At 47.5% G+C, this 24,858-nt stretch overlaps 1 protein-coding gene across 2 annotated transcripts in view; it reads right to left on the bottom strand.

Annotated features, from left to right (window-relative positions):
* Positions 1-7,488: 7,488 nt before the first annotated feature.
* The window catches only part of ABCC1 (ATP binding cassette subfamily C member 1 (ABCC1 blood group)), a 131,458-nt gene continuing 114,088 nt past the window's right edge, over positions 7,489-24,858 (bottom strand). For both annotated transcript variants that reach the window (XM_077275136.1, XM_077275137.1), the window contains 4 exons: positions 24,071-24,229; positions 23,612-23,778; positions 17,009-17,203; positions 7,489-7,787 (listed from right to left, as the gene is read on the bottom strand). In XM_077275136.1, the coding sequence (XP_077131251.1) occupies positions 7,679-7,787; positions 17,009-17,203; positions 23,612-23,778; positions 24,071-24,229 (630 nt within the window). In that variant the 3' untranslated portion in view covers positions 7,489-7,678. The remainder of the gene's footprint in view (positions 7,788-17,008; positions 17,204-23,611; positions 23,779-24,070; positions 24,230-24,858) is intronic.

Below are 24,858 nucleotides of genomic sequence, written 5' to 3'. Positions count from 1 at the left end.
TTGTTTTGAAAGTGAGAGATTTATTCTCTAAATTTAAAGGGACCCTGTCTGCAGAATGACTGTTCAACTAATTCCCGCCGTTCCATGGTGCAGCCATTTATACACACCTCCTACCTGCTTGTTTTCCCTCTCTCGGCTTTCCTCTTTGATTGACAGATTTGGTTTTATAGAGAGAGAGAAGGATGGAGATAGAGGGAAACCAAGAAGGTGGGAAAGTGTATAGAAATAATTGGTGAAGCACTGCGCTCCTGTGCTTGGTTTGAACAGTCATTCTGCGCTGACAGAGTCCCTTTAAGTGTGTGCTCACATTATGGCTGAAAACCACACAACCAGTCACCGAGAGCTTGTTCCAGTGTTTTTCATGCAAAATTAAGCAATTGTGCAAGGAAACAGCCATTGTACCTGCAATACAATGGAGCAGATTGTATTTGGTCCATGGTCCTGCAGGCTAAACAGCCTTTTCCCTACAAAATAAAGTGATTATGCAGGAAAACAGGAATGACCGGATATACAGGACCGTTGCAGTTTTCAGCATATAGGTTATCTCCACGTGGAGAACGCTCGCCCATTAATTAACTATAACTAACTTGATAAAATTAAAGGTGAAGGGTGCGATATGACCTCTTCAATGATGACTAACATGTACTGAACAGCTTTGATTAAAGTGAACCCATCAGCAGGATTGTGCTCAGTTACCTACAGACAGTGTCAGGTTGGCGCCATTATACTGATTACAATGATACCTGGTGATGAAATCTGTCTTGTGGTTGTTGTGTAATCTTTATTTTCAGTTCAAGAGTTAACGATATGCTCGTGCTTCGGGGAGGCCTGTGGGGGTCTTCATTTAGTGGTCTGATTAGGTCTTCATAATGCAGACTGCTGACAGGTCCCTGATCCGTCACTGACCTGCCCCCTAGTTTGCATAAGGAATAAATTATAATCTATCTATATATCCCCTTCTGCAGGTAGGCGCCTGCGCTGCACCATAATCGCATCCATATTGTGCATTTAATAATTCTTTTTGATGGTATCCATAAATTCCTAAACAAACAAAAAAGTTTGAAAATGGCGCAGTAGCAGCTTTCGGCGATCTGATAGTTGCTACTGCGCAGGTGGCGCCATCTTGCTAGACAAAAATAAAATTAGAAGAAGTTGGAGTTTAAATAAACAGTTTATTTCCACTTGAATCCATTAGTGGGACCTTACCAGCAGCGCAGAAAAACTGCCCATCTCCATGAACATAAATCTAGTTCCTTAAAGGGGTCGTCCACTACTAGGACAACCCATTCTTGAATGAAACTTTGGACAAACTGAACATGAAGAGGAAGCCAGGGGTCAGCTGCAGCCCAGACTACGTCTTCATGTTCAGTTTGTCCAAAGGCGGAGACTCTGACGACAGCTCTGATTGGGCACAGACGTCACATTACCGCATCACAGCCCCGGGGATAGCGGGCACAGACACCGCGGGAACGGTGCCGACACCGCGGGAACGGTGCCGACACCGCGGGAACGGTGCCGACACCGCGGGAACGGCGCTGACACGGGAGGCGAGTATAGGCTTTATTATTTTATCGGTGCTGAACGTTTGGTTTTAGAAGGGGTTGTCCTAGTAATGGACAACCCCTTTAAGTGAAAAATAAAATAAAATTGAACACTCAAATCCATATCAAAAAGTACATGTATTTGTTTCCAAGCCAATTCACAGCATGTTCTTACAACAAAACACACATTATCTCAAGAATACATATAGAAAGACAAGCAGAACAACGTTTCTCAGTATTAAGTTCTTTAGAAATAGTAAATATTACAAAAACATTTGCAGAAGAATAGCATTCTGTAAAATTAAAGATTATAACTTACCAAAAAATAAATAGTTGTAACCTAAGAATAGATTTGTCTCTAACCGAGGTAATATATGCCATCGTCATGTCAAAACTTAAAATATATGCCGTAGCTGAAAACATCTGGCTTGATTTCGACATTCCGCCAGTTTGACCTCTTTAGTAAGATGGAATACATAGAGCTAATGTGTAGCGGTTTTGTAGCGTAAGCCGCCTGTGATATACAAAAAGCCTCTGAATGACTGCAGAGAGGCCGCCAGGGAATGCTGGGAGTTGTAGATTTGCAGCAGTTGGAAAGTAATCAGTTGCTTTCCGCTGCTGTACATGGAGTGTTGCCCTGGTTATGTCGAGCCGGAGTTAGTGACCAGACTCCATGAACATTCATCTAACTGCCTGCTAATGAAATATTAAGATAGCACCGTATATGTTTATTCTTTATTATTAAAGCGTAAAGCAACACTCACAAGCTACGAACTTGCCACAAGTGTATGGAAAATCCGGCACCGTTCTCTACAAGTGCTCCAGCCAACGGTAATCTAGGCAACTTAGGTCTGATGAAACCGTGAATAAAGCTCAGCCTGTTCGTAAAGGGATATTCAGGTATTCCAAAGTTTGGAACTTATCCCCTTATCCATGGGGTATGGAAAGCTTCCCACCGATCCAGAGAACTGGGGCTCTGAAGAGCTGAATGTGAATGGCCTTGGGGCCCTTCATGCCCACGACCGCTTGATTCCTTCTTAATGGGATCACCGGAGATAAAGACTAGGCAAATGTTGTGAGCTATCACTGCCACAACAATGGAAAGGAGCAGCAGTGCTCATGATCAACCTTCAAGAGCCCCATTCTCGGTGTCGGCCCCAGTGATGGTAACCATCTACAGGGTAAACTTAAAAATACCTTAAAAACTGATGGTCTATCCTTAGGATAGGCCAGGTCAATGACTGTCAAAAACTCTTGGCGTCTTCATCTATCAAAGAGAGCCATTTTTCGTTCATGGTATACCAGGCACAGCTCCTATTCACTACAGATTTGCCGAATTCAAGTTAATATGACTGAGGTGTGACACCAGATCCAGCTTTTACCAAGAAAATGGTGCTGTGCAAGGTAAACAAAGGGGACATGGCAGTCGTAGAAGCCCCACTGCCCCTGTAAACCTTTGGTGGTCTTGCCCTATGTTGATGGACTAAGGGATTGTCCAGGATAGTCCAAGACTCCCATTTATTTGAATGGGGTGATCTTTTTTACTAATCCTGGACAAGCCCTTTACACGGGATCCATAGTTTTTGTTCCAGTCTGAAGGTAGGTTTAGTGGAGCCATTTCCTATTATTACCAGGTCATAGACACTTTAAATAGGACGCGATAACTGAACAGACCTCGAGATGGACAAAGTAGACACTTCTCACAATCTGGTGATATGTCAGAAACCAGATAAACCTCAAAAGGCAAAAAGATATAAACAAAGGCTATTTCCACCTTGTCAAGGACCTTTATTGTTCGGGACATAAATACTTTTAAAAAGAGCATTTACTTCCCAAGCAATGAATTCCGGATCCAGAATGTCCAGATCGGAGTCTGTGCAGGTCACAAGTGAACAGAAATAGATGGCTTATTAATAGAAGTTGTGTTACCGCCATGGTGGCCGGTATTCGCAGAGCTGAGTTATGTCACCGTGTGCACTTAGTTGCCTTTGATTACCCGGTATACACTTTTTTTGAGGCTCGTTTTCGCGTATACTTACCATAAAACACAGCTCCTATTGTGGTTATTCAGGAGAACTGCTAGATTACACACACTTGTGTGACCTCTGGCATAACCCTGGCCCACACAAGAGCGGGAGCCATTTTCTATGAATTATTACAAGAAGCAAGGGGTTTTCCGGCAATGAAATAAAAAAAATTATAATAAATATATTTAAGCTATGTAGCAGGCTCTAATGAGTAAGAAAAATATGCATCTCACCTCACTGCTCTTTGCCGCTTGTCTTCTGACACTAAACGAGTCCAATGGTCTCACTGCTCCTCCTCCTTGTGTGAAAGGGCATGTGACTGCTACAGCCAATTACTGGCAACAGAAGTGACACTGAGCAAGTGATTGGATGGGAAAATAAAGAAGGCAGCCAATCAGAGACCAGTGGGAACAAATTTAGCATTAGAAGGGGAGTGGCAGAAATTGGTAAAATGAATGTACTTTATTTTTATTTATTTATTTTTTTAGAGATGGCCAAAAACTTTATATTTTATTTTTCTTAATCTGTCCGGGAAACCCCTTTTAAATGGATTTTACACAATTACTTTTTACAATGTGTTAATCAAAAGCCTCAGAGTTAAAGCTGTCTAGTCTGTGCCCCTATTAATGTAGGCAATTTGCAGACTTTGGTGCCGAGTCCTTAAAAAGGGAATCTGTTGAACATGTCCAATTGTACATGAAGGCTGATATTTGGACAGCATAGTATAGAGAAAGAGAAGTTGATCAGAATGATGTATACGTTTTTGGAAAAGATTCAATATAACTTATTTTTTGGCGTTTGTATACCTAGGAGTCCAATGGGCGGTCCTACTAATGATTGACAGCTATCTCTGCAAGACTGTCAATCACTAGTAGGACCGCCCACTGGACTCAGGCATACAAACACCAGGGATTTATATGTATAACATGCAAGTTTTCCTGAAGCTTTTCCCATAATATGTACATCAGTCTGATCAGCTCTTCCTGCGCTGTAACATCGTACCCAAAGATCAGATACTAATTTTTCATCACCGGTTCCCTTTAAGCAAGGACATGGCAGTAGAAAATCAGTGGTTATAAAAAAACCTACAGAAGGTCTGTATAACATCAGCCATGTTTATTAAAAAGATGGCAGTCTTCAAATATGAAAGCAAGGACCAGAACCAGCATCTAATGAACAAATTATAAAAAGTCATCGAGGTAAACCCCCTTTTTGGGATAGAAAATGGCTGCCCCCTCTGTGTGTAGTCTGCAGGTAACGCCGCAAGGTGTCGCTACACGTGCGGCAACAAAGTCCCTTTTATTATTGAAGAATCAAGCTGTAATATCTATCGATCAGTGATCCAAAAAAAGTGCTCTATATAGTACAGAGGATGCTGGTGTCTTGAATTACTGTACTTTTGAAAATATAGATAAATATATATTTATATTGCAGTACAAAAGTGCAATGCTACTTGGTAGCAAAAATGAGAGGAACCTCCAAGCGTCAGTTTTAGAGAGGAAATAACTCACACCTTTATAGGATGCCGCCGGAGTGTCCAACGCTACACAAAACTAATCAGTTTGTCAATTATCATCCAGAGACATTGATATAAATCTGAAAATCAGCATGGCACAAAAAAGGAGTATAATATTTAGATGACAAAAATGAATTACTTAAATAAGAATTGCTGGAAAACCAGTCAAAGAGACTGTCAGCTGAGAACAACATGATGTGGAGGCGGAGACCCCGATTACAGCGATGTATCACTTACTGGGCTGCATGCCGTCATTTTGATACAATCCACATTTTCTCTGCTGCAGATCTAGCGGTGCTCAAATGCTGAGCCCTGTGTAACTCCGCCCCCTGCATTGATTGGTAGCTGTGTACATTGACAGAAAGCTGCCAATCAGTGGTGGGGGCGGGGTTACACAGTACAGGAGGACTAGGCGGCACGAGACAACTAGTCCTGCAGTGATAATCTCCTGCTGATAAAATATTGGCTTTAATGAAACAGCTTAGGATTTGACATATCCCTGGAATCAGATTCTGAGTCCCTACATCATGCTGCTCTCTGATTACATGTCAAACACCTTCTGACAGATTCCCTTCAAAATCACAAATGCTTTAAATTACAAAGATAAATTAAAGATACATAAAAAAACATAAGTAACATTTTCTCAGAAGGGGAGACGAACAGAAGGAACAGGCGAGATGGTTCCTGAACATAAAAAGAAGCCGCAACTGGCTGGCCTAATAGTAAGTGCTTTATATTCACACAGTGGACGCCGTCATTTCACAGGCTCTAGCCGAACGTAAACCGAAACGTTCGAGACTTCCGAGAAATGGCTACCTTCACCGCGTCTATGTACAAACGGTACATGGTAAAATAGAAAAAACACATCCAATATAATAATAATAATAATAATTATTCTTAAACTAGTTCTTACAGTGCTTAAAAGACCCAAGCACTATAGATTGGCCTTATTTTTGTAATTATTAAATAGAAAAACTTGGCTGTTACCATGAACAAAAATATTTCTCTTTTTCTGTATGCTCATGAATTAAAATATATAGCTTTTATAGCTGCGATAAAGAAATAAAGGATGGAAACGCAAGTCGTACACAAATTAGTCATTCAAAATTCCTTTTCCTGAGACTTCATGTAAAAGGCATTGCAGAAAACCTGAAAACGACGGTCACCAATCGGCTGCAGTATAGAAACGTAAACTGGAACATCGGGCTTCTATATAGGCGCAATAATCCGCCACTGGCGTTAAAAGAATAAGCTTGAGAAACGTTTCGGAGAAGTGTAACATCTACAAATAAGGCCTGGGATTTACTCCATGCGGGAAAATTGCATTAATTGTCACGTACTGATCCCAAGTTACCGCTTGTCCAGAGCTGCCATCATGATGCGCTAAAAAGCCAATGGATAATCTTTAGCGGAGCCGGTCAAGTCTATAGACTCTAAACCAATAGAATTAGGAGAGTCTCCCTGGAAAATACAAAACAACTCTGGATCAGTACACGATAAGGAGTGCAACGTATTAAACGGAAAGTAGACTATTCCAAGGTGATCTGGGTCAAAATGTTCTGACTCCCAACCCACTACCACCGCTGGATGACTCGGAAATGTTGCTGATCATACTGCTACGATAACGCAAAAAAAAAATAAAAGTTTCAATCCGTTACGCATCCTTTCAGACGCAAAGTGTCCCGCCAACGAGCATACGTGCCTTGGGACTTTGTCCCCAATCTCCAGCTTTTGGTCTTGAATGGTGGCTCTAGCAGATCCCCGTACGTCATGTGTTGTACGATTGGCCACACAGTTATGGTTAACTGGTTACCAGATCAAGCAGCGGTACTGGTTTTTGAGAGCCAAAAGTGCTGCAAAGTCCCCTTAAAGGGGCTCTCTGTTCCACACAGGGAGGCGCTGACGAAGGCTGTGCATGTGACTTGCAAGGAGGAACCAGAGAACCCCTTTAAATACAGTTTTTTGGCAGTGTTACTGTAATTCTATTACTACACTATTTGCACTTTCCCTCTTAGATTAGTGTTTTTGGAAGTCCGATGTCTCGGGCACCATTTCTCAGTGATGTAACAGCATTTATGGGAAAAGAAATGCAACGTGTGAATGAATAAGGATCAGGTTGACTAAAAATAGGCTTAGCCATCAAAAATCACGTGTTCTGCCTAGAACCGGCCGGTGGGATCAGGCAGACACATTCGGCTTTGGGTTATAACGTCACAACATAGGCTATAGTAACCTGACAGTTCTTACTACTGCATGCCGCTACTAGCAGAAAACATACAACCAGTATATAGTTGGAGTTTATGACGTGGATACATTTAAGATGGCCATAACTTTGTAGAAGAGCTATAAAATTCCAGTAAAAAAAAAAAAAAAAAAAAAAAATAAAAAAAAAAAAAAAAAAAAAATAAAATATATATATATATATATATATATAATAATTTAAGAAAGAAAACGGATTTCCGGTCTACAATCTTCTTTGTGGATAACTGGAGGAGACTGTGGTTCAGTAACAGTCAAGCATTACTTCTAGTCAATAAGCCGTCATGGAGGAGGTTTGTCAGGAGACCGATGCGGCGACGTACGTCCAGCCACAATCAAACCAATCCAGAATCTTTGGCCATGCTGTAGAAAATCCCCTTTGTCTGGAGAAGGTTGCTAGGAGAGTCAAACTCCACTATTTGGCCTCGGTCAAGGACTATCACCCTAAAATCAGAAGAGAAGACGGGTCAGTTAGAAAGAACTTCAGCTCATCATGCCAAGGTGCACTTGCTTTTTTTTTACATTTTCATTTTATTTATGCATTTATATGATGTGTAATATACTACTTAAGCGCTCTTAAAGCTTTCCACATTAACTAGCACAAATGTGAAAGTCAGAGATAAAGCACCCAAATTGGTTTTATTCTATAACTTCATCCCTCGTCCATCACTCAGCATTTCTCTTAAATACAGTGCAATTATTTCTATAGTAGCTCAGCCGCCTGTTCTCTTCCCTTTATCTCCACATTGATTCATAGCTCCTGCTGATAGAGGGATTTTTGTGTACTCACCGTAAAATCCTTTTCTCCGAGCCAATCATTGGGGGACACAGACCGTGGGTGTTATGCTGCTTGCCACTAGGAGGACACTAAGTGATACAAAGAAAGTTAGCTCCTCCCCTGCAGTATACACCCTCCTGCTGGCTCCCAGCTAACCAGTTCGGTGCAAAAAGCAGTAGGAGATCAGTAACAACATATTAGCTTACAGCATGTCATATTATATATGAGAGTATAGCATATCAGATTATAAAAACAAGCATAAGCCAATACCAGGGTGGGAGCTGTGTCCCCCAATGATTGGCTCGGAGAAAAGGATTTTACGGTGAGTACACAAAAATCCCTCTTTCTCCTTCGCCTCATTGGGGGACACAGACCGTGGGACGTACCAAAGCAGTCCCTGGGTGGGGACAACATCAGATCAGGCCCTGTGTAACCGCTACTTACAAGTGCGCCACCGCGGCCTGCAGAGTCCGCCTGCTCAGACTCACATCTGTGGAAGTCTGGGAATTATAATGCTTGAAGAATGCATGCGGACTGGACGAATCCGCAAGCTTGCAGGCGTGTCTTGTCGACGCCTGGTGCCTAGAACCCACGATAGACAGGGAGATAGATGTCAGCCTAACACGGAAGGACTCCTGGATGGTGAAAGGAATACACCAGGCTAAATGGCCAATGAAGACGGCTAAACCCTTCCTGTAAACGTCAGGAAGCCTTCCCCTTACCGTCAGGAAGCCCAAGATACAGTGTCCAACCTTCGGAAGGACGCCGTCCTCGAGACATACATACTCAGAGCACTCGCTTCGTCCGGAATATGGGGAACTCATTCCATTTTGTGGACTGGTGCTGAAAGAGATGAGGGAAGAACTATGCCCTCATAACAGTGGTAATACAATACCACCTTGGTAACAAGGGACGGGGAAGGCCTGAGGACGACCTTGCCTTGAAGGAAATAAGGGAACAAAAAGTCTGAAAGGACCCGTTAGCACCGAAGACTCGTCAGGATGAGGATATCGCCGAGAAAAAAAAGGGGCGACCTTCCCTAATAGAATAGATCCCAATGATCTAACGGTATGCGATAGGGAAGAACTACAAGTGAAAACTTCCTGCGAGGTGGTCCCTACTTGCAGTTTTGTTGCAGAAAGGCAGAAAAGCTACCAGCTCCGCAAGCAAACAAACTGACGTGGTCAGTGCGGATTTTCGAGGATCACTGGGGCCCTTTCTGCTTCTGAAAAGCTTTCGGAAGTAGTGAACGGGGAGTTGTGGAAACTGGTACCACGGAAGAACCAGAGCATGCAGTGCGATGGCTCTTGGATCTCGAGGCCGAACGACAAACTCGAGTACACAGGCGATCAGTCAGGACGCCATCCGAACTACAACTGGAGAGCTCCAGAGAAGGCAGGTCTGATGGAAGACTTCCGGGTGAAGTTCCCACTCACTTGAGGCGAAACCCTGATGGCTGAATATGTTCGCAGCCCAGAGTTATACTCCTGGGATATGTACTGCCGAGATCACCGAGTGATAGATCTCGGCCCATGTGAGAATGTGAGGTACCTCGGCCATGGTGCCTGAACGTGGGTACCTGCTAGATGATTGACGTATGGCACAGCCGTGGCATTGTCCAATTGAATTCAGATGGGTTGACCCGCCATAAGGCAGTGGACCTACTGTAGGACTACCTTTCGGATCTCCAGAGCAATGATCGGGAGAAAAGGACTGGCATTGGAAGCTATTGTAACCATTGAACCGGGAGAAAAGCCCTGGATGAAGAAGGAGCTCAGAGACTATCGTCTGAAAGTCTGCTTGACTCGCTGAAAACTAACGGAGCGAAGGAAACTGCTTCCATTGTCGTCTCCATTTTTTCCTCAGAACCCTCCCAGCAAATCGAATGAAATGAGGGGATGAGTGAGCAAGTGCACGAGCTCCCTGTTGAAGGACCATGACCTTGTCTGGAGGGAGATATACCACCCTTCTGGAAGAGTACCAGATCATCCTCAAAAAGGATATCTACTGGGATGGAAATGAGAAGTTGTCTAAGTCTAGCCACCAGCCCAGGTGAGAGGGTATCGCAAGTGATATAGACGACTTAGCGTAGTCCTGCAAGGGCAGGTAAACAGTCGGCCAAACAGGGCAGGACGACCACGCCTCTAGGTGCAAGAGGAACATGACAGCCGCCATGACCCTTGCGAACACTCTGGGTGCGGTAGCAAGGCCGAAGGACAAGGTCGTGACTTAAATGCTGTTCACGAATGGAAAAGCGACGGAATTTTTGAGAGGGTAAGCATCCCGAATGTCGATGGATGCCAGAAACTGCACCTTTTTCTGTTGAAGTAATGGCTGAGCGGAGGAACTCCATTCGAAGAAGAAGAACCTTGTGAAAGGTTGTTAGAAGTTTGAGGTCCGGGATCGGTCCTACTTCTCGTTCCCCTTTTAGGAACCAAGATCCCTTAGATCTAGACTGTCCCGGACAACCCTTTCACTGTTGGTCGGGGCTGTAGGAACGTACGATCCTTTGTTAGTCTCCCGCTCAAAAGATTTGATTGACCAGCTGTACTGTCTTCAGGAAAGGGTTACTGGTGTGAATCAAAGTAGTTAAGGTCTCCAGGCAAGAGACTGTTGCTCTAGCAATCCATGTGGCGGCTAGGGAGGGTAGAGGGCTGGACCCGTAGCCGTAAAACGGAACAAACCAGATTTGCTATTTGACAGATCGTGGCATTTTTAATTGATGACACATCGGGCAGGGATACTGGTAGGTAAACCACAGGAGATTGTACCCGGTTAATCTGCCAAGTGGCAGAATGCGCGGCTGCTTCCAGCAGGTCATTGCAGAGTTAAAAATTAGGAACCCTCGATCCACCATCCTCTTAACAGGGAAGTGGAGAGGGAACATCCGCCTTCTTGCATCTTCTGTTAAATAGTGGTGATGCAGAGCGGGGTGCTCAGACGCCCGAAAAGGGTGCCTCTGTACATCCACAGAGTTCAGGTCTCCGGGTGGACAGGACAGGTTGTCTGGCGTTAGGCCTGGATGCAGAAGAGGATACCTGGAGGCGACACTCCGTGTGCCCGTCTGTTGATGGTGTGGGGAGATCGGCGCCCTTTAAAGGGCCTGTCGCCCTTAAAAATCAGACCAGGCATGGAGCCCCACGTAGAGGCTTCTGTCCAGTGAATCGCATATCCGGACTGGATGACAAATGCTCTACGAGGGAGTTTAGTCTCCGTATGAGGGACACTGTAGTCTAGAGCAGGACCGGAGTCCTCGTCAATGTACAGAGATTGGATGATGATATAAATAGGCGAGTCATCCTTTAGTGAAACTCTGGCAAGTCCAGGTCCAAGGCAATATCCAATCCGTGTTCAGAGTCTTGTTGTCAGCAAATCCTTGGAGAGAGATCATGAAATGAGAACTTCCGTTTTGTAGATGCCTGTACGTTTCTGGAATACTCGCGGCCCCTGCTAGCCGACGGATCCCATGTAGGAGAGGGACCATGTATATCGGTCCTGCGAGCACTCCGAGCCACGGAGGGATCACGGAGGGATTCAATTTCTTGGTCAGAAACACCATGGGTTGCGGCAGTGACGAAGTCCACTGAGGGAACTAGTTACACTGGGATAAACTGGGATCAGCGGCAGAGGGCTCCTCATTTATGACCAGCTTCGGATTGGTCATGTGCCTTTAAGACCAGGGAATACTGGTCGTGTGCCTTTAAGACCAGGGAATACTGGTCGTGTGCCTTTAAGACCAGGGAATACTGGTCGTGTGCCTTTAAGACCGGGAAAACTGGTCGTGTGCCTTTAAGACCAGGGAATACTGGTCATGTGCCTTTAAGACCAGGGAATACTGGTCATGTGCCTTTAAGACCAGGGAATACTGGTCATGTGCCTTTAAGACCAGGAATACTGGTCATGTGACTTTAAGACCAGGAATACTGGTCATGTGCCTTTAAGACCAGGGAATACTGGTCATGTGCCTTTAAGACCAGGGAATACTGGTCACGTGCCTTTAAGACCAGGAATACTGGTCATGTGACTTTAAGACCAGGAATACTGGTCATGCGGGTTTAGGTCAAATCTCGCAGTGAGCGAGAAGCGCCAATTCAGGGGGCGGAGCCACAGGCACGACGTGGGCGGAGCCTCGAGACTTCCATGAATAGGCCCAAGCCGGGGCCTAAATTTCTGCAGCCGGCGCCAGCGTAGAAGTGAGGGGCGTTGCTCGAGAAAATTGAGCACTTCCGTGCCAGGCGAAAAGCGCCAGGAAAAAAGGCAGAGCTGCCTTAGGGCGCCACAGTGCGCTTCCGGGGTGCGGCCTACACATCGGCCGAAGCCGGGGGCTAAATTTTGTAGCCGGCTGGAGCGTTACCTCAGGGAGGTGGGCCACAGGGAAGCCTGAGACTGCCTGTGAATATCCCGCTGCAGAAGCCCATCGCTGGCAGGATCCACTCACCAACGGTGCGCGTCCCGGCATGGAGCCGCCGCGGATGTCGGGTATTGCAGCGTGGACGGTGCAGGGATAGAGGGATAAACCTCAATCCATCATCCCTTTTGTTAGGGAGGTGGAGAGGAACCATCCGCCTCCTTGTGCCATCCGCTTTCACAGTGGTGGGACAGTGGGGGCTGCTCGGACGCCATAGAGAGGGGCCTCTGTACATCCACGGAGTTCAGCCCTCGGGTGGACAGGGCCAGTTGTCCGGCATCAGGACCGTGAAGGCACCGTCGCCCCTGAAGTGAGCTGGGTGGGGCTCCGGCGGTTGGCGGGGATTTCAACTGCGGCCTAGTCCGGCTGAAAAAGCCGGGGACTAAATTTATGGAGCCTGCCGGTGGAGCGCGTCGGCGGGCCGCAACGTAGCGCCGAATGATTGCCGCTGGCGTACCGGCCAGCGGCACCTCTCCCCAGGGACCAGGACCGCAGCTTCCACGCAGGCAGCGTGAGGAAGGAAACTACTCACCACCACCGAGCAGAGATGCAGCCTCTATTGCGAGGGAATAAGCTCAATCGATCCTCCCTTGGCTGGGGGATGGAGAGTCTCTGTCCATCTTCATATGTGCCTGCCGCAGGGGACTTATGGCTGTGCCTGCCGCAGGGGACTTACGGCTACTGTGGGGACTACATGATGCCAACAGGTGTTAATTGCGGAGGAGCCCGGGAGATGCACATAAGAGGTATACTTTATGTGCTCGCCATATTACAGGGGGGAGATCGGGACCGTATAGGAACCGTCGCCCTAGCGTAGATTAGGCGTGCCCCAGTCGTCGCAGGAAAGGTACGGGGAGGTATACTCGCCGTGCTTGCCTGTTGATGGTTCGGGGGAGAGCGGACCCTAGAAAGGAATCCGTCGCCCCCTTCACTCCGTTAATTAAAAAATAAAAATTTACAGAAAATAAAAATAAAAAATGTTGGGGTCTGAAAACAGACCCAAGTGCCTCCTACAGACACTAAGCAAGAACTGGTTAGCTGGGAGCCAGCAGGAGGGTGTATACTGCAGGGGAGGAGCTAACTTTCTTTGTATCACTTAGTGTCAGCCTCCTAGTGGCAAGCAGCATAACACCCACGGTCTGTGTCCCCCAATGAGGCGAAGGAGAAAATTCCTTTATGGCATAGATGTCAAACTCAGGCCCTTGGGCCAAATCTCCCCACAGTATAACTGCTTGGCCCACGAGACAGTACCAAACGTCTATTAAAGCTGGTCTGCCGCTAACACTACAAATCCCATTCTTCCAGTCCGCACTTCGTGTGCGTACGTGCGTACATACACATATATATATATATATATATATATATATATATATATATATATATATATATATATATATATATATATATATATATATATATATATATATATATATATATATATATATACACACACACATACACATACATATATACACACACACACACTCACCGGCCACTTTATTAGGTACACCATGCTAGTAACGGGTTGGACCCCTTTTGCCTTCAAAACTGCCTCAATTCTTCGTGGCATAGATTCAACAAGGTGCTGGAAGCATTCCTCAGAGATTTTGGTCCATATTGACATGATGGCATCACACAGTTGCCGCAGATTTGTCGGCTGCACATCCCAAAGATGCTCCATACAAGGCAGGATGGATCCATGCTTTCATGTTGTTTATGCCAAATTCTGACCCTACCATCCGAATGTCGCAGCAGAAATCGAGACTCATCAGACCAAGCAACGTTTTTCCAATCTTCTACTGTCCAATTTCGATGAGCTTGTACAAATTGTAGCCTCAGTTTCCTGTTCTTAGCTGAAAGGAGTGGTACCCGGTGTGGTCTTCTGCTGCTGTAGCCCATCTGCCTCAAAGTTCGACGCACTGTGCGTTCAGAGATGCTCTTAGGCCTACCTTGGTTGTAACGGGTGGCGATTTGAGTCACTGTTGCCTTTCTATCAGCTCGAACCAGTCTGCCCATTCTCCTCTGACCTCTGGCATCAACAAGGCATTTCCGCCCACAGAACTGCCGCTCACTGGATTTTTTTTCTTTTTCGGACCATTCTCTGTAAACCCTAGAGATGGTTGTGCGTGAAAATCCCAGTAGATCAGCAGTTTCTGAAATACTCAGACCAGCCCTTCTGGCACCAACAACCATGCCACGTTCAAAGGCACTCAAATCCCCTTTCTTCCCCATACTGATGCTCGGTTTGAACTGCAGGAGATTGTCTTGACCATGTCTACATGCCTAAATGCACTGAGTTGCCGCCATGTGATTGGCTGATTAGAAATTAAGTGTTAACAAGAAGTTGGACAGGTGTACCTAATAAAGTATATATATATATATATATACGCGTGTACCTATGTATGTATGTGTGTGTGTATGTGTATATATGTGTGTACGCGTGTACCTATGTATGCGTGTGTGTATATATAGTATGTGTGTACATTTGGTACATTCTCATGGGCCAAATATAATTACACATACATACACAATATACGTGTGTTATTAAGCTTTCTTTGTTACAGATTCCATGTTTAAAGGGAACCTGTCACCAGGTTTGGCCGATATGAATTACAGCCACCACTTTTCAGGGCTGATCTACAGCATTCTATAATGTTGTATATCTTCCTCCAACCGGACCAGCAAGACAAGAAAAAGATCTTTTATTACACTGGGGGTGGTCCACTCCAATGGGTCTCACTGGTCTCTCTGGCGCCTCCCATCTTCCTGCAACACGTCCTCCTTCCTGCTTTGTGTGGTTGACGTGTCATCCACATGTGACAGTCTCCCCGACATTGCGCACTTCTCAGTCCTGACTAGGGCAGTGTAAAGTACTGCAGTGCGCATGCACCGGGGCTCTTTGACCGTTGCCTGCGCACTGCAGTACTTTCTTCTGCCCTCAACAGGGCAGATAAGCTCGCCTGCGCAGGAGCGCGATGCCGTGAACACTGTGTGGATGACGTAGGGATGTGTCAAACACATGAAGGAAGAAGGAGAACGGCATCTCAAGAAGAATGGAGGCACCGGACCAAGAAGAGCGACACTCCTCGGACTGGACCGCCCTGCAGGCGAGTATAATAAAAGCGCTTTCTTCTTACAGGTCGGGGGCAGATATACAGCATTATAGAATGCTGTATATCAGGCCTGAAAGGTGGTGGACGTATCTCATATCTGGCAAACCTGGTGACAAGTTCCTTTTAAGCAAAACTTAAGTTTGTTTCCATACGAAAAGTTTCATTGTTATATTTGATAAGGAAAAAGTTCCTCAATTGTAGACATTTTTCAATAAATATAAAGTTTGGTCCGCAACTTTGTCCAGGTTTTTCATTTTGGCCCTGTGTGTATTTGAGTCTATGGTCTGCCATCAATCCTACGACGCATGTGTACAGCATGACATTACCAGCTAGAGTCAGTACCATCTCCGTCTGCTGGGATAATATTGCAATTATCCTTCTCCCATTATTCTCCAATATAAATGTATCAGTGATACTACAGGTTCTGTGAACAATGGATATGGAATGATTGTAAATGGAGGACAAAGTCCAATAATACGAAGGCTAGATTCACACATTCGCTTGAGTGCCATCACCCAAGTGAAACGGGCCAATTTTTTTCTGAAATGTCAACCTAGTTGCATCAGTTTTTGTTTTTTTCCAATATTTTAGACTGTCTGTACTACTGTAGAGACTTCCATCAGAGTTCAAAGTCTGTCTTCAGTGTTAGCAGCTTTTCTATGTGGATCCCCTAAGACTTTAATGGCAAAGTCTGAGCTGCAAAACTGATGAAAATAGGAGCTGCTTTGAGTTTGACGGACCCATTATTAAAACTGATGTGTGCCGTATGGATTAATTAAACTGTATGGGTAAGAGTGGTGTCCCAAACTAAATCATAGAACACTAGGACGTGTCTCACGGGTGTGAATGTAGCCCAAGAGTGAGTAGTTAACTTGCCAAATAATCCGGATCCAGAAAGTATCCCGTGTCTGATAAGAGCCAAACGCTCTACCACAGCAATAAGGGCTGTGACTTGTCAAATGCTACGTAGACTTCACAAGGAAGACAGACATGGTTAGAGACCACTTCCACCATCGTCTTCCGTAGGGACACTGGCCATCTCTGACATCACTGTATATGGGTGAGGTGGTCATTATGGGCCAATATGTAGGGTAATGCTGCAGCAAGTGGTCACTATCCCTGCGGTGCCACAGCAGTGAAAATGTAAAAGAGGCACACAGTTGAGACTCAAGGACATACATGGTCCTCCAAAGTAAGAGATGATCTTTGGAGCCATTTTACACGGCAACCAAGACCAGTTTTCACATGTCCACGTTTAGTGGCAAGTGGGAAGTTTTTAGACTGTGGACCCGTGGGTGGTTCAGATATTGCTGTCAGCACACCGTGAAGCCCCGAGTGCTATTATTTACCCCTCCACCTGCCATACCTTGTGTAGTCCATTATTGTATTGAGTCTATGAGCAATAGTGATTACAGTACAATCTTCAAATTCTTTTCTGATGGTCGACTGAATTAGTCCATCAGTCTCCAGGTCTACCGCGGCAGTGGCTTCATCCAGGACCAAGATTTTTGTCTTACGAAGAAGTGCTCTTGCCAGGCATACTAGCTGCCGCTGACCAATGCTGTGAAATAAAAAAAATAATAAATAAATTGAGTGATCCCATGATATGAAGCTAACAATCTAATTAAATTCCTTAAAATATCATCCCCTCTCATATAAAAAAATAAAAAAAGGAGATTTTTGTGTACTCACCGTAAAATCTTTTTCTCCGAGTCAATCATTGGGGGACACAGGACGAATGGGTGTTATGCTGCTGCCACTAGGAGGACACTAAGTTAAACACACACAAAAGATTAACTCCTCCCCTGCAGTATACACCCACGGGCTGGACAATCCAGAGCCAGTTCGGTAACAAAGCAGTAGGAGTAAACCAGTTAAAAACAGTAAACATGTTATAGTCAAAACACGGACTGAAGAGAATAACCGAGCCAACTAGGCTAACAGGGAGGGTGCTGTGTCCCCCAATGATTGACTCGGAGAAAAAGATTTTACGGTGAGTACACAAAAATCTCCTTTTCTCCTACGTATCATTGGGGGACACAGGACGAATGGGACGTCCCAAAGCAGTCCCTGGGAGGGTAACAAGAAGTTATAAATGCTGTGCGTGCCTACGAGCTACAGATGAGACACTGCCGCTTGTAGGATTCGCCTACCGACGGACGCGTCTGCCGAAGCCTGAGAGTGCACATGGTAGTGCTTCGTGAATGTATGCAAGCTGGACCATGTAGCAGCCTTGCAGACCTGTGCAGCCGATGCCTGGTGCCGGATGGCCCAGGACGCGCCGACTGACCGGGTAGAATGAGCCTTGATCCCCGGAGGTGCGGCGTGACCCTTGACACGGTAGGACTCTTGGATGGCGGAACGAATCCACTTGGCAATGGAGGCCTTGGAAGCGGGCAGACCCTTCCGTGGCCCCTCCGGAAGAACGAACAAGGCGTCTGACCTACGGAGAGACGCCGTTCTGGAGACGTAACGTTTGAGACCCCTCACTAAGTCCAAAGTGTGGAGAGCCCTTTCCGTGCGGTGGGAAGGAGCAGGGCACAGTGAGGGAAGGACAATTTCTTCATTAAGATGGAAAGAGGAAACGACCTTCGGAAGAAAAGTCGGACATGTCCGCAGAACTACCTTGTCCTGGTGGAAAACGAGGAAAGGCGGTTGGCACGACAGAGCTGCCAGCTCAGAGACACGTCTAATAGACGTGACAGCCACGAGGAAGGCGACCTTCCACGACAAGAACAGCAAGGACACCTCATGCAAGGGCTCAAAGGGGGGCTCTTGAAGAGCACAGAGGACCAGATTCAGGTCCCATGGTTCCAAGGGCATTTTGTAAGGTGGAACCATATGAGAAACTCCCTGGATGAAGGTTTTGACTTGCAGTCTGTTTGCAATCCTTCTCTGGAAAAGAACCGAGAGAGCAGAAATTTGGCCCTTAAGAGAGCTAAGGGCAAGGCCCAAGTCTACGCCTGATTGAAGGAATTCCAAAATGTGAGGAATAGAAAAACGGAGGAGAGAACGTCTCCGATCCCTGCACCAGGCGAAGTATGCCTTCCAGGCGCGGTGGTAGATGCGCATGGAAGAAGGCTTGCGTGCGCGGAGCATGGTAGATATAACCGTCTGGGGCAGCCCCTTCTGCCTCAGTACCCAGGACTCAACGGCCACGCCGTTAAACACAGGGCCTCTGAGTTCGGGTGGTAAATGGGCCCTTGAGACAGGAGGTCTGCGCGGCTCGGCAGCCTCCAAGGTACGTCTGAGACCAATTGTACCATCTCGGCGTACCATGTCCTGCGTGGCCAGTCCGGAGCGATGAGAATTACTGGAATCCGTTCTGCCTTGATCTTCCTGATCACCTTCGCCAGAAGGGGAATTGGAGGAAAGATGTATGGGAGTCTGAAACCCTGCCATGAGAGGACGAGAGCGTCGGCTCCAAGGGCTGAGGGGTCGTGAGACCTGGCCACGAAAACGGGAACCTGGCAATTGAGGCGAGATGCCATTAGATCCACGTCCGGAGTCCCCCATCGAGAACATATCTGGTGAAAGACTGCGGGATGGAGAGACCACTCTCCGGGATCGAGACTGTGGCGACTGAGAAAGTCCGCTTCCCAGTTTTCCACGCCTGGGATGTAAACTGCTGAGAGTATGGAGTGGTTGGTCTCGGCCCAGCGGAGAATGAGCGTTACCTCGGCCATGGCCGCTTTGCTGCGAGTGCCCCCTTGGCGGTTGATATAGGCTACCGCAGTGGCGTTGTCGGACTGGACTCTGACCGCGCGGCCGGAAAGGAACGGATGAAACTGGCGGAGAGCCAGTCTGATTGCCCGAATCTCTAAGATGTTGATGGGCAGCTGGGATTCCTGCAGGGACCAGCGACCCTGAGTCGAGTGGCGTTGGAACACTGCACCCCATCCGAAGAGACTGGCGTCCGTCGTGACAACCAGCCAGTGCACCGGAAGGAAAGACTTCCCCCGAGTCAGGGAGGACCTCTTGGTCCACCACATGAGAGACTGCCTGATTGGGCGAGAGAACAGGAGACGGCGGTCGAGCGAGGCGGGATTCCTGTCCCATACTGCTAGAAGGGCGTGCTGTAGGGGACGGAGGTGAAAAACAGCAAAAGGCACTGCCTCCATCGCCGCCACCATCCTGCCGAGTACCCTCATGGAGAAGCGTAGGGAGTGAGGGCGAGGTTGGATAAGCTTTCGGACTTCTCTCTGTAGAGTGGAAACCTTTTCCGGAGGTAGGAGTACTAGACCCTGAGAGGAGTCTAGGATCATTCCCAGGTAGGATATGGTTTGAGCCGGGACCAGGGAAGATTTTTTGAAGTTGATTTTCCAACCCAGGCGCAAAAAGGTATTTATGGTGACGTCTACTGCTTCTGAGCAGGATCGAAAAGAGGAGCCCTTTATGAGAATGTCGTCCAAGTAGGGCAACACCACTATGCCTCGAGCATGGAGAATGGCCACGGCAGCTGCCATGACCTTGGTAAACACCCGAGGAGCGGTGGCCAGCCCGAAGGGTAGGGCGACAAACTGAAAATGGTGCCCCTGGACCGCGAAGCGGAGGAAGCGCTGATGAGACGGTAGGATGGGAATGTGCAGGTAAGCGTCTTGAACATCTAGAGATGCAAGGAACTCGCCCTCTTCCAGAGAGGCAATTACCGAGCGGAGGGACTCCATGCGGAATTGACGTACGCGAACGTACTTGTTGAGAAGCTTGAGGTCTAATATTGGACGTACTGATCCGTCCTTCTTTGGTACGATGAAAAGATTGGAATAGAAACCTTGGTACCTCTCGTTCTGAGGTACCGGGATGATGACCCCGTCTTCCCATAGCGACTTTATGGCCTGGAAATACTGACGGACCCTTGCTCTGGGAGGAGGGGACTGGAAGAAACGAGATGGGGGACGAGAGACAAACTCTATCTTGTAACCGAAGGACACTAGGTCGCGGACCCACCGGTCGGGAACTACCGAGAGCCACGCGTCCCGAAAAAAGAGTAGGCGGCCGCCAACTCTGTCGGTGTCCTTCGGCATTTGCCAAAAGTCATTGAGGTGGAGACCTGTTAGGTCTGGGCCCTCGGGATCCCTGTTGTCTGGGTCTGCCTCTCCAGGAGGGAGAAGGTTTGTAAGACGGCTGGGAGGCTCTGTCCTTGCGCTGACCTCTCCCGACGCCGGGTGGCGCGGAGGAGGGATTGGACCAATTGGAGCTAAAACGGAAATATCGGCCTCGGCCCTGTTGGTTGCGAAAGGGCCGAAAAGTTCGTTGCTGGGAAAGGAATTTGCTCTTTCCTCCTGTGGAGTCTGCGATTATTTTGTCTAGTTTGTCCCCAAAAAGGCGTTCGCCCTGGTATGGAAGAGACGTGAGGGATTTTTTGGAACCCGAGTCCGCCTTCCAGTCCCTGAGCCAAAGGGATCTGCGGATCGTGACAGCATTGGCCGCTGCCTGAGAGGCACAGTTGGCCGCGTCTAAGGATGCGGAAACTACGAAGTCCCCCGCTCTGGCAATCTGAGTGGTCAGGTGTGAAATTTCGGGGGGTAAGTCGGCACGTAGTGCTGTAGAGGTTAAAGACTCGGCCCAATGGGTCATGGCCTTTGCAACCCACGTGACGGCAAAAGAAGGAAAGAGAGAAGCCGAGGAGGCTTCAAAAGCCGAACGAGCCATCTGTTCAATTTGTCTATCAGTGGGATGCTTGATGGACGCACCCTCGGAGGAAGATAGAACCGCCTTGGTGGCTAGCCGAGACACTGGCGGGTCCACGGAGGGTGACTGAGACCACTCCTTAGCTAGGTCCTGAGCAAACGGATACTTCAATTGCATAGCCTTCTGACCTGAGAAACGTTTATCCGGACGGACTCTATGGAGATCGACAATGTCCTTGAATTGAGGGTGCGTAGGAAAAAATTTATGAGCCTTTGTGGTTCGCCCGAATGACACGGGATGAGCCGCCTTGGACGGGGTTTCCTCCTCTAACTGTAGCGTCTGACTTACAGAGTCTATGAGAGAATCTAGGGTCTCTTGATCGTGATGATACTCTGGGGAACAGGACGCGTTGGATGCGTCGTCCAGGAAGGATTCCCTGCTATGAGTCGGGGATGAGTGGCGAGAGACATCGCTCTCTGAGCCGGAGGGCTGATCACGGACCGGAGATATTACCCTGGACCTCTTTTTAGATGAGTGAGGGCTTCTGGAAGCGGTACGACCTCTAGGCCGAGAGGGGTTCTTAGACCGCGTTACATCATCCGTGGAAGAGCCCTGGGTAAGGGACGGCTCACGGAGGGACTGTATCGTCCTTTCCAAGGATGCCACAGATCGAGCAAGGGAGGACGCCCATGCGGGGGTACTAGGCTCGCTACATTCCGGGACAGAGGCCGGAGTATCCTGTGCCGCAGACATTTCGCAGGCGGTGCACAGCGGAGCAGTGTGACCTCGGGGCAGAGATACCTTGCAGGAGGTGCACACAGCAAAAATAACAGAGTGGGTCTTTCCAGTCCGTTTTTGCTTAGACTGTGACATATTTGTGATTAAGAGAGCGTACTGGCAGGGGGGGAGACAATCCTACTGAGTGCGTCTCACCAAAGTCCTGCGGTGGCCTGGCAGGTAGATCCTGAAGTCCTGTGCGCTGCGGAGCTGCAGAGCCACCAGCGTACTTCCCGGTCCAAGATGGCCGCCGAGATGTGAGAAGGGCGCTTCTCGGGAACGAGAAGCGCCCAGGGAGGGGGCGTGTCATGGGCGGGCGTTGGCGTGCATGTAGGCGGGCGCTGGAGTCCGGCCCGGGCCGGGTTGCCAATGCGCCAACGGAGCGCCGGATTGCCCGCCGTGCCCCCTCAGAAGTACAACGCTGCCCCGCGGCTGCAGAGCCGCATTAGTAAGAGAGTAAGGGGCCCCCTCCTGTCAGCTCGTCGGTCCCCGCACTTACCCTGTGCGATGGAACCGATGCTCCATCCACCTTCACCTTGGTAGGGAGAGGGTGGAGAGCTTCTGCCGCCGTGCGTCATCCGCTATATTCAGTGGTGATGCAGTGGGCGGCTGCACGGACGCCATGTCAATCTGTCCGGCTGTGCCCTGGCTCCAGGAAACTTAGGTGGATGATTAGTCCCCGTGGTCGCCTGAGAGGGAGGGAGGGAGATCGGAACGCTAAGGAACCGTCGCCACACTGAAACGTGAGCCAGGGCTGGCATCCATCGTCGCGGGAAAGGATACAGGAGGAACGCTCCATGTACTTGCCCGTTGTTGGTGCGGGAGAGATCAGAGCTGAAAATTTGCCTGTCGCTCCCTTCTCTCCGTTAAATCCAAAAATTGGTGGGGTCCAGAGGACCCAAGTGCCTCCTGAGACACTAAGTAAGAACTGGCTCTGGATTGTCCAGCCCGTGGGTGTATACTGCAGGGGAGGAGTTAATCTTTTGTGTGTGTTTAACTTAGTGTCCTCCTAGTGGCAGCAGCATAACACCCATTCGTCCTGTGTCCCCCAATGATACGTAGGAGAAATAAGTTATTCCTTATATATAGGATAGGGCAGAACTTGCTGATAACTGGGGATCCGAGTGTTCATGAGATTAGGGCTCTGGAACCCAGAGGATGGAGCTCTGCACCATCTTGAATGGAGTGGAAGTGCGCATTCTTGGCCTCCGCTCCATTCATCGACTATGGGACAGCTGGAAATATCTGAATATTTTATTCAGCAGAGCCATAAACAATGAATGCAGCAGAGCACGTGCGCCTCTACTCCATTCAAGCAAGGGCTATAGCGTCCCATTCTCAGGGTTCCAGAGGTCTGATCTGGGAAAAATGCTCAGGGTCTCCGAAGTCAGACCACCAGCGATCAGCAAGTTATCCCCTATCTGATGGGATAGGGGATAACATTTTTTGGGGGGGAATATCAGTTTAACAAACAAATCAATGTTGATATAGTCAGTTACAAGTGTAGAAAATGCAAGTTCAAGACGGAATGCTCCAGGAAGATTTTGACAGCATGTCTGACCTGAGATTTTCACCTCCCTCTGCACATTCATGGTTGAGCTTGTCGGGAAGACCTGCAATAAAATTCTTTAGATGTGCAAGCTCCAGGGATGTCCAGATTTCTTCATCTGAATACTTTTCAAATGGGTCAAGGTTCATTCTAAGGGATCCCGAAAACAACACTGGATCCTGCAGGCAAAAATGAAAAAAACGATCAATGGGCTATAACAATTTACAAATGTTGCGATAGCATTCCAGCTTTGCTACAAACAGCAACATGTGAGCACAACTGAAGTGTATGGCTAGCTTTAATCTAAACAATGGCATAGAAGTATTACTTTTTTGTGATCTCTGCAATTTTCCTCTGCTGCTGACAACAGTAGAGTAAAACAGAAAAATCGGTAATCCATATGGTATTAAAATGACTAGCAAAAGTTAGATTGAATATTCTTACTTTATGCTGTTCTGAGAAGAGGAGTACCTGAGGAATGATCGTAATTTTAAATCGCAGATCATGGAGACCAATCTTTGCTATATTGCAGCCATCTATAATGATCTCCCCAGAGGCAGCCTCATTGATGCGAAACAGTCCAAGTGTGAGCGAAGACTTCCCAGCTCCAGTTCTGCCAACAATCCCAATCTGTAGAAGGGAAGAATAGAAAAGTATGTATCCTAAGAAAGAATAAATGGCAAACCCTGCCTCATTGATCATCTACATACAACTTTACAGGGGTTGTCCGTTAAAAAAAAAACTGCTTTGATATGTACAATGCACGTCAATAATCCAAGTGCCCTAATTCGGGACCCTGACAGCTTTATTTCCGACACATGGCAGTAAGTGTCCATTAGGGTAGCGTGTGTGCAGCTGGCGGACTTTCTCAGTCACAGAGGAATCCGTCACACGTGATGCAAAGGATGAAAAAGGGGTCAGTACAGGTGTGTAGTACAGAGGAACCCAAACTTATTTATTTAACCTCCCATGGTGAGTCTCCACCGATGTCTGGTCTCCATTACTTGGCTGCATAGATGACGTTGCTTCAGCCAATCACCGAGATCGGTGGCTCGGTCTGTGAAGATTGCAAGTCTGTCTGAGCTCAGCGATTGGCTGAAACTATGTTGAAGTGATGTCACTACTGTGGCCAATCACTGTGCTCAGTGGCTATGCCCGTGTAAACACTGAGCTTAGTGATTGGCTGCAGAAGTGATGTCATAGCAACATGGCTACAGCTAGACAATGGAAACAGAGGCAGAGCTGGACCCGGAAGGGTA

This window comes from Ranitomeya variabilis, chromosome 7, assembly GCF_051348905.1.
Source record: "Ranitomeya variabilis isolate aRanVar5 chromosome 7, aRanVar5.hap1, whole genome shotgun sequence".
Lineage (NCBI taxonomy): Eukaryota > Metazoa > Chordata > Amphibia > Anura > Dendrobatidae > Ranitomeya > Ranitomeya variabilis.
The sequence above is the reverse complement of the archived record's forward strand: the minus strand, read 5'-3'. Positions and strand labels throughout refer to the sequence as shown.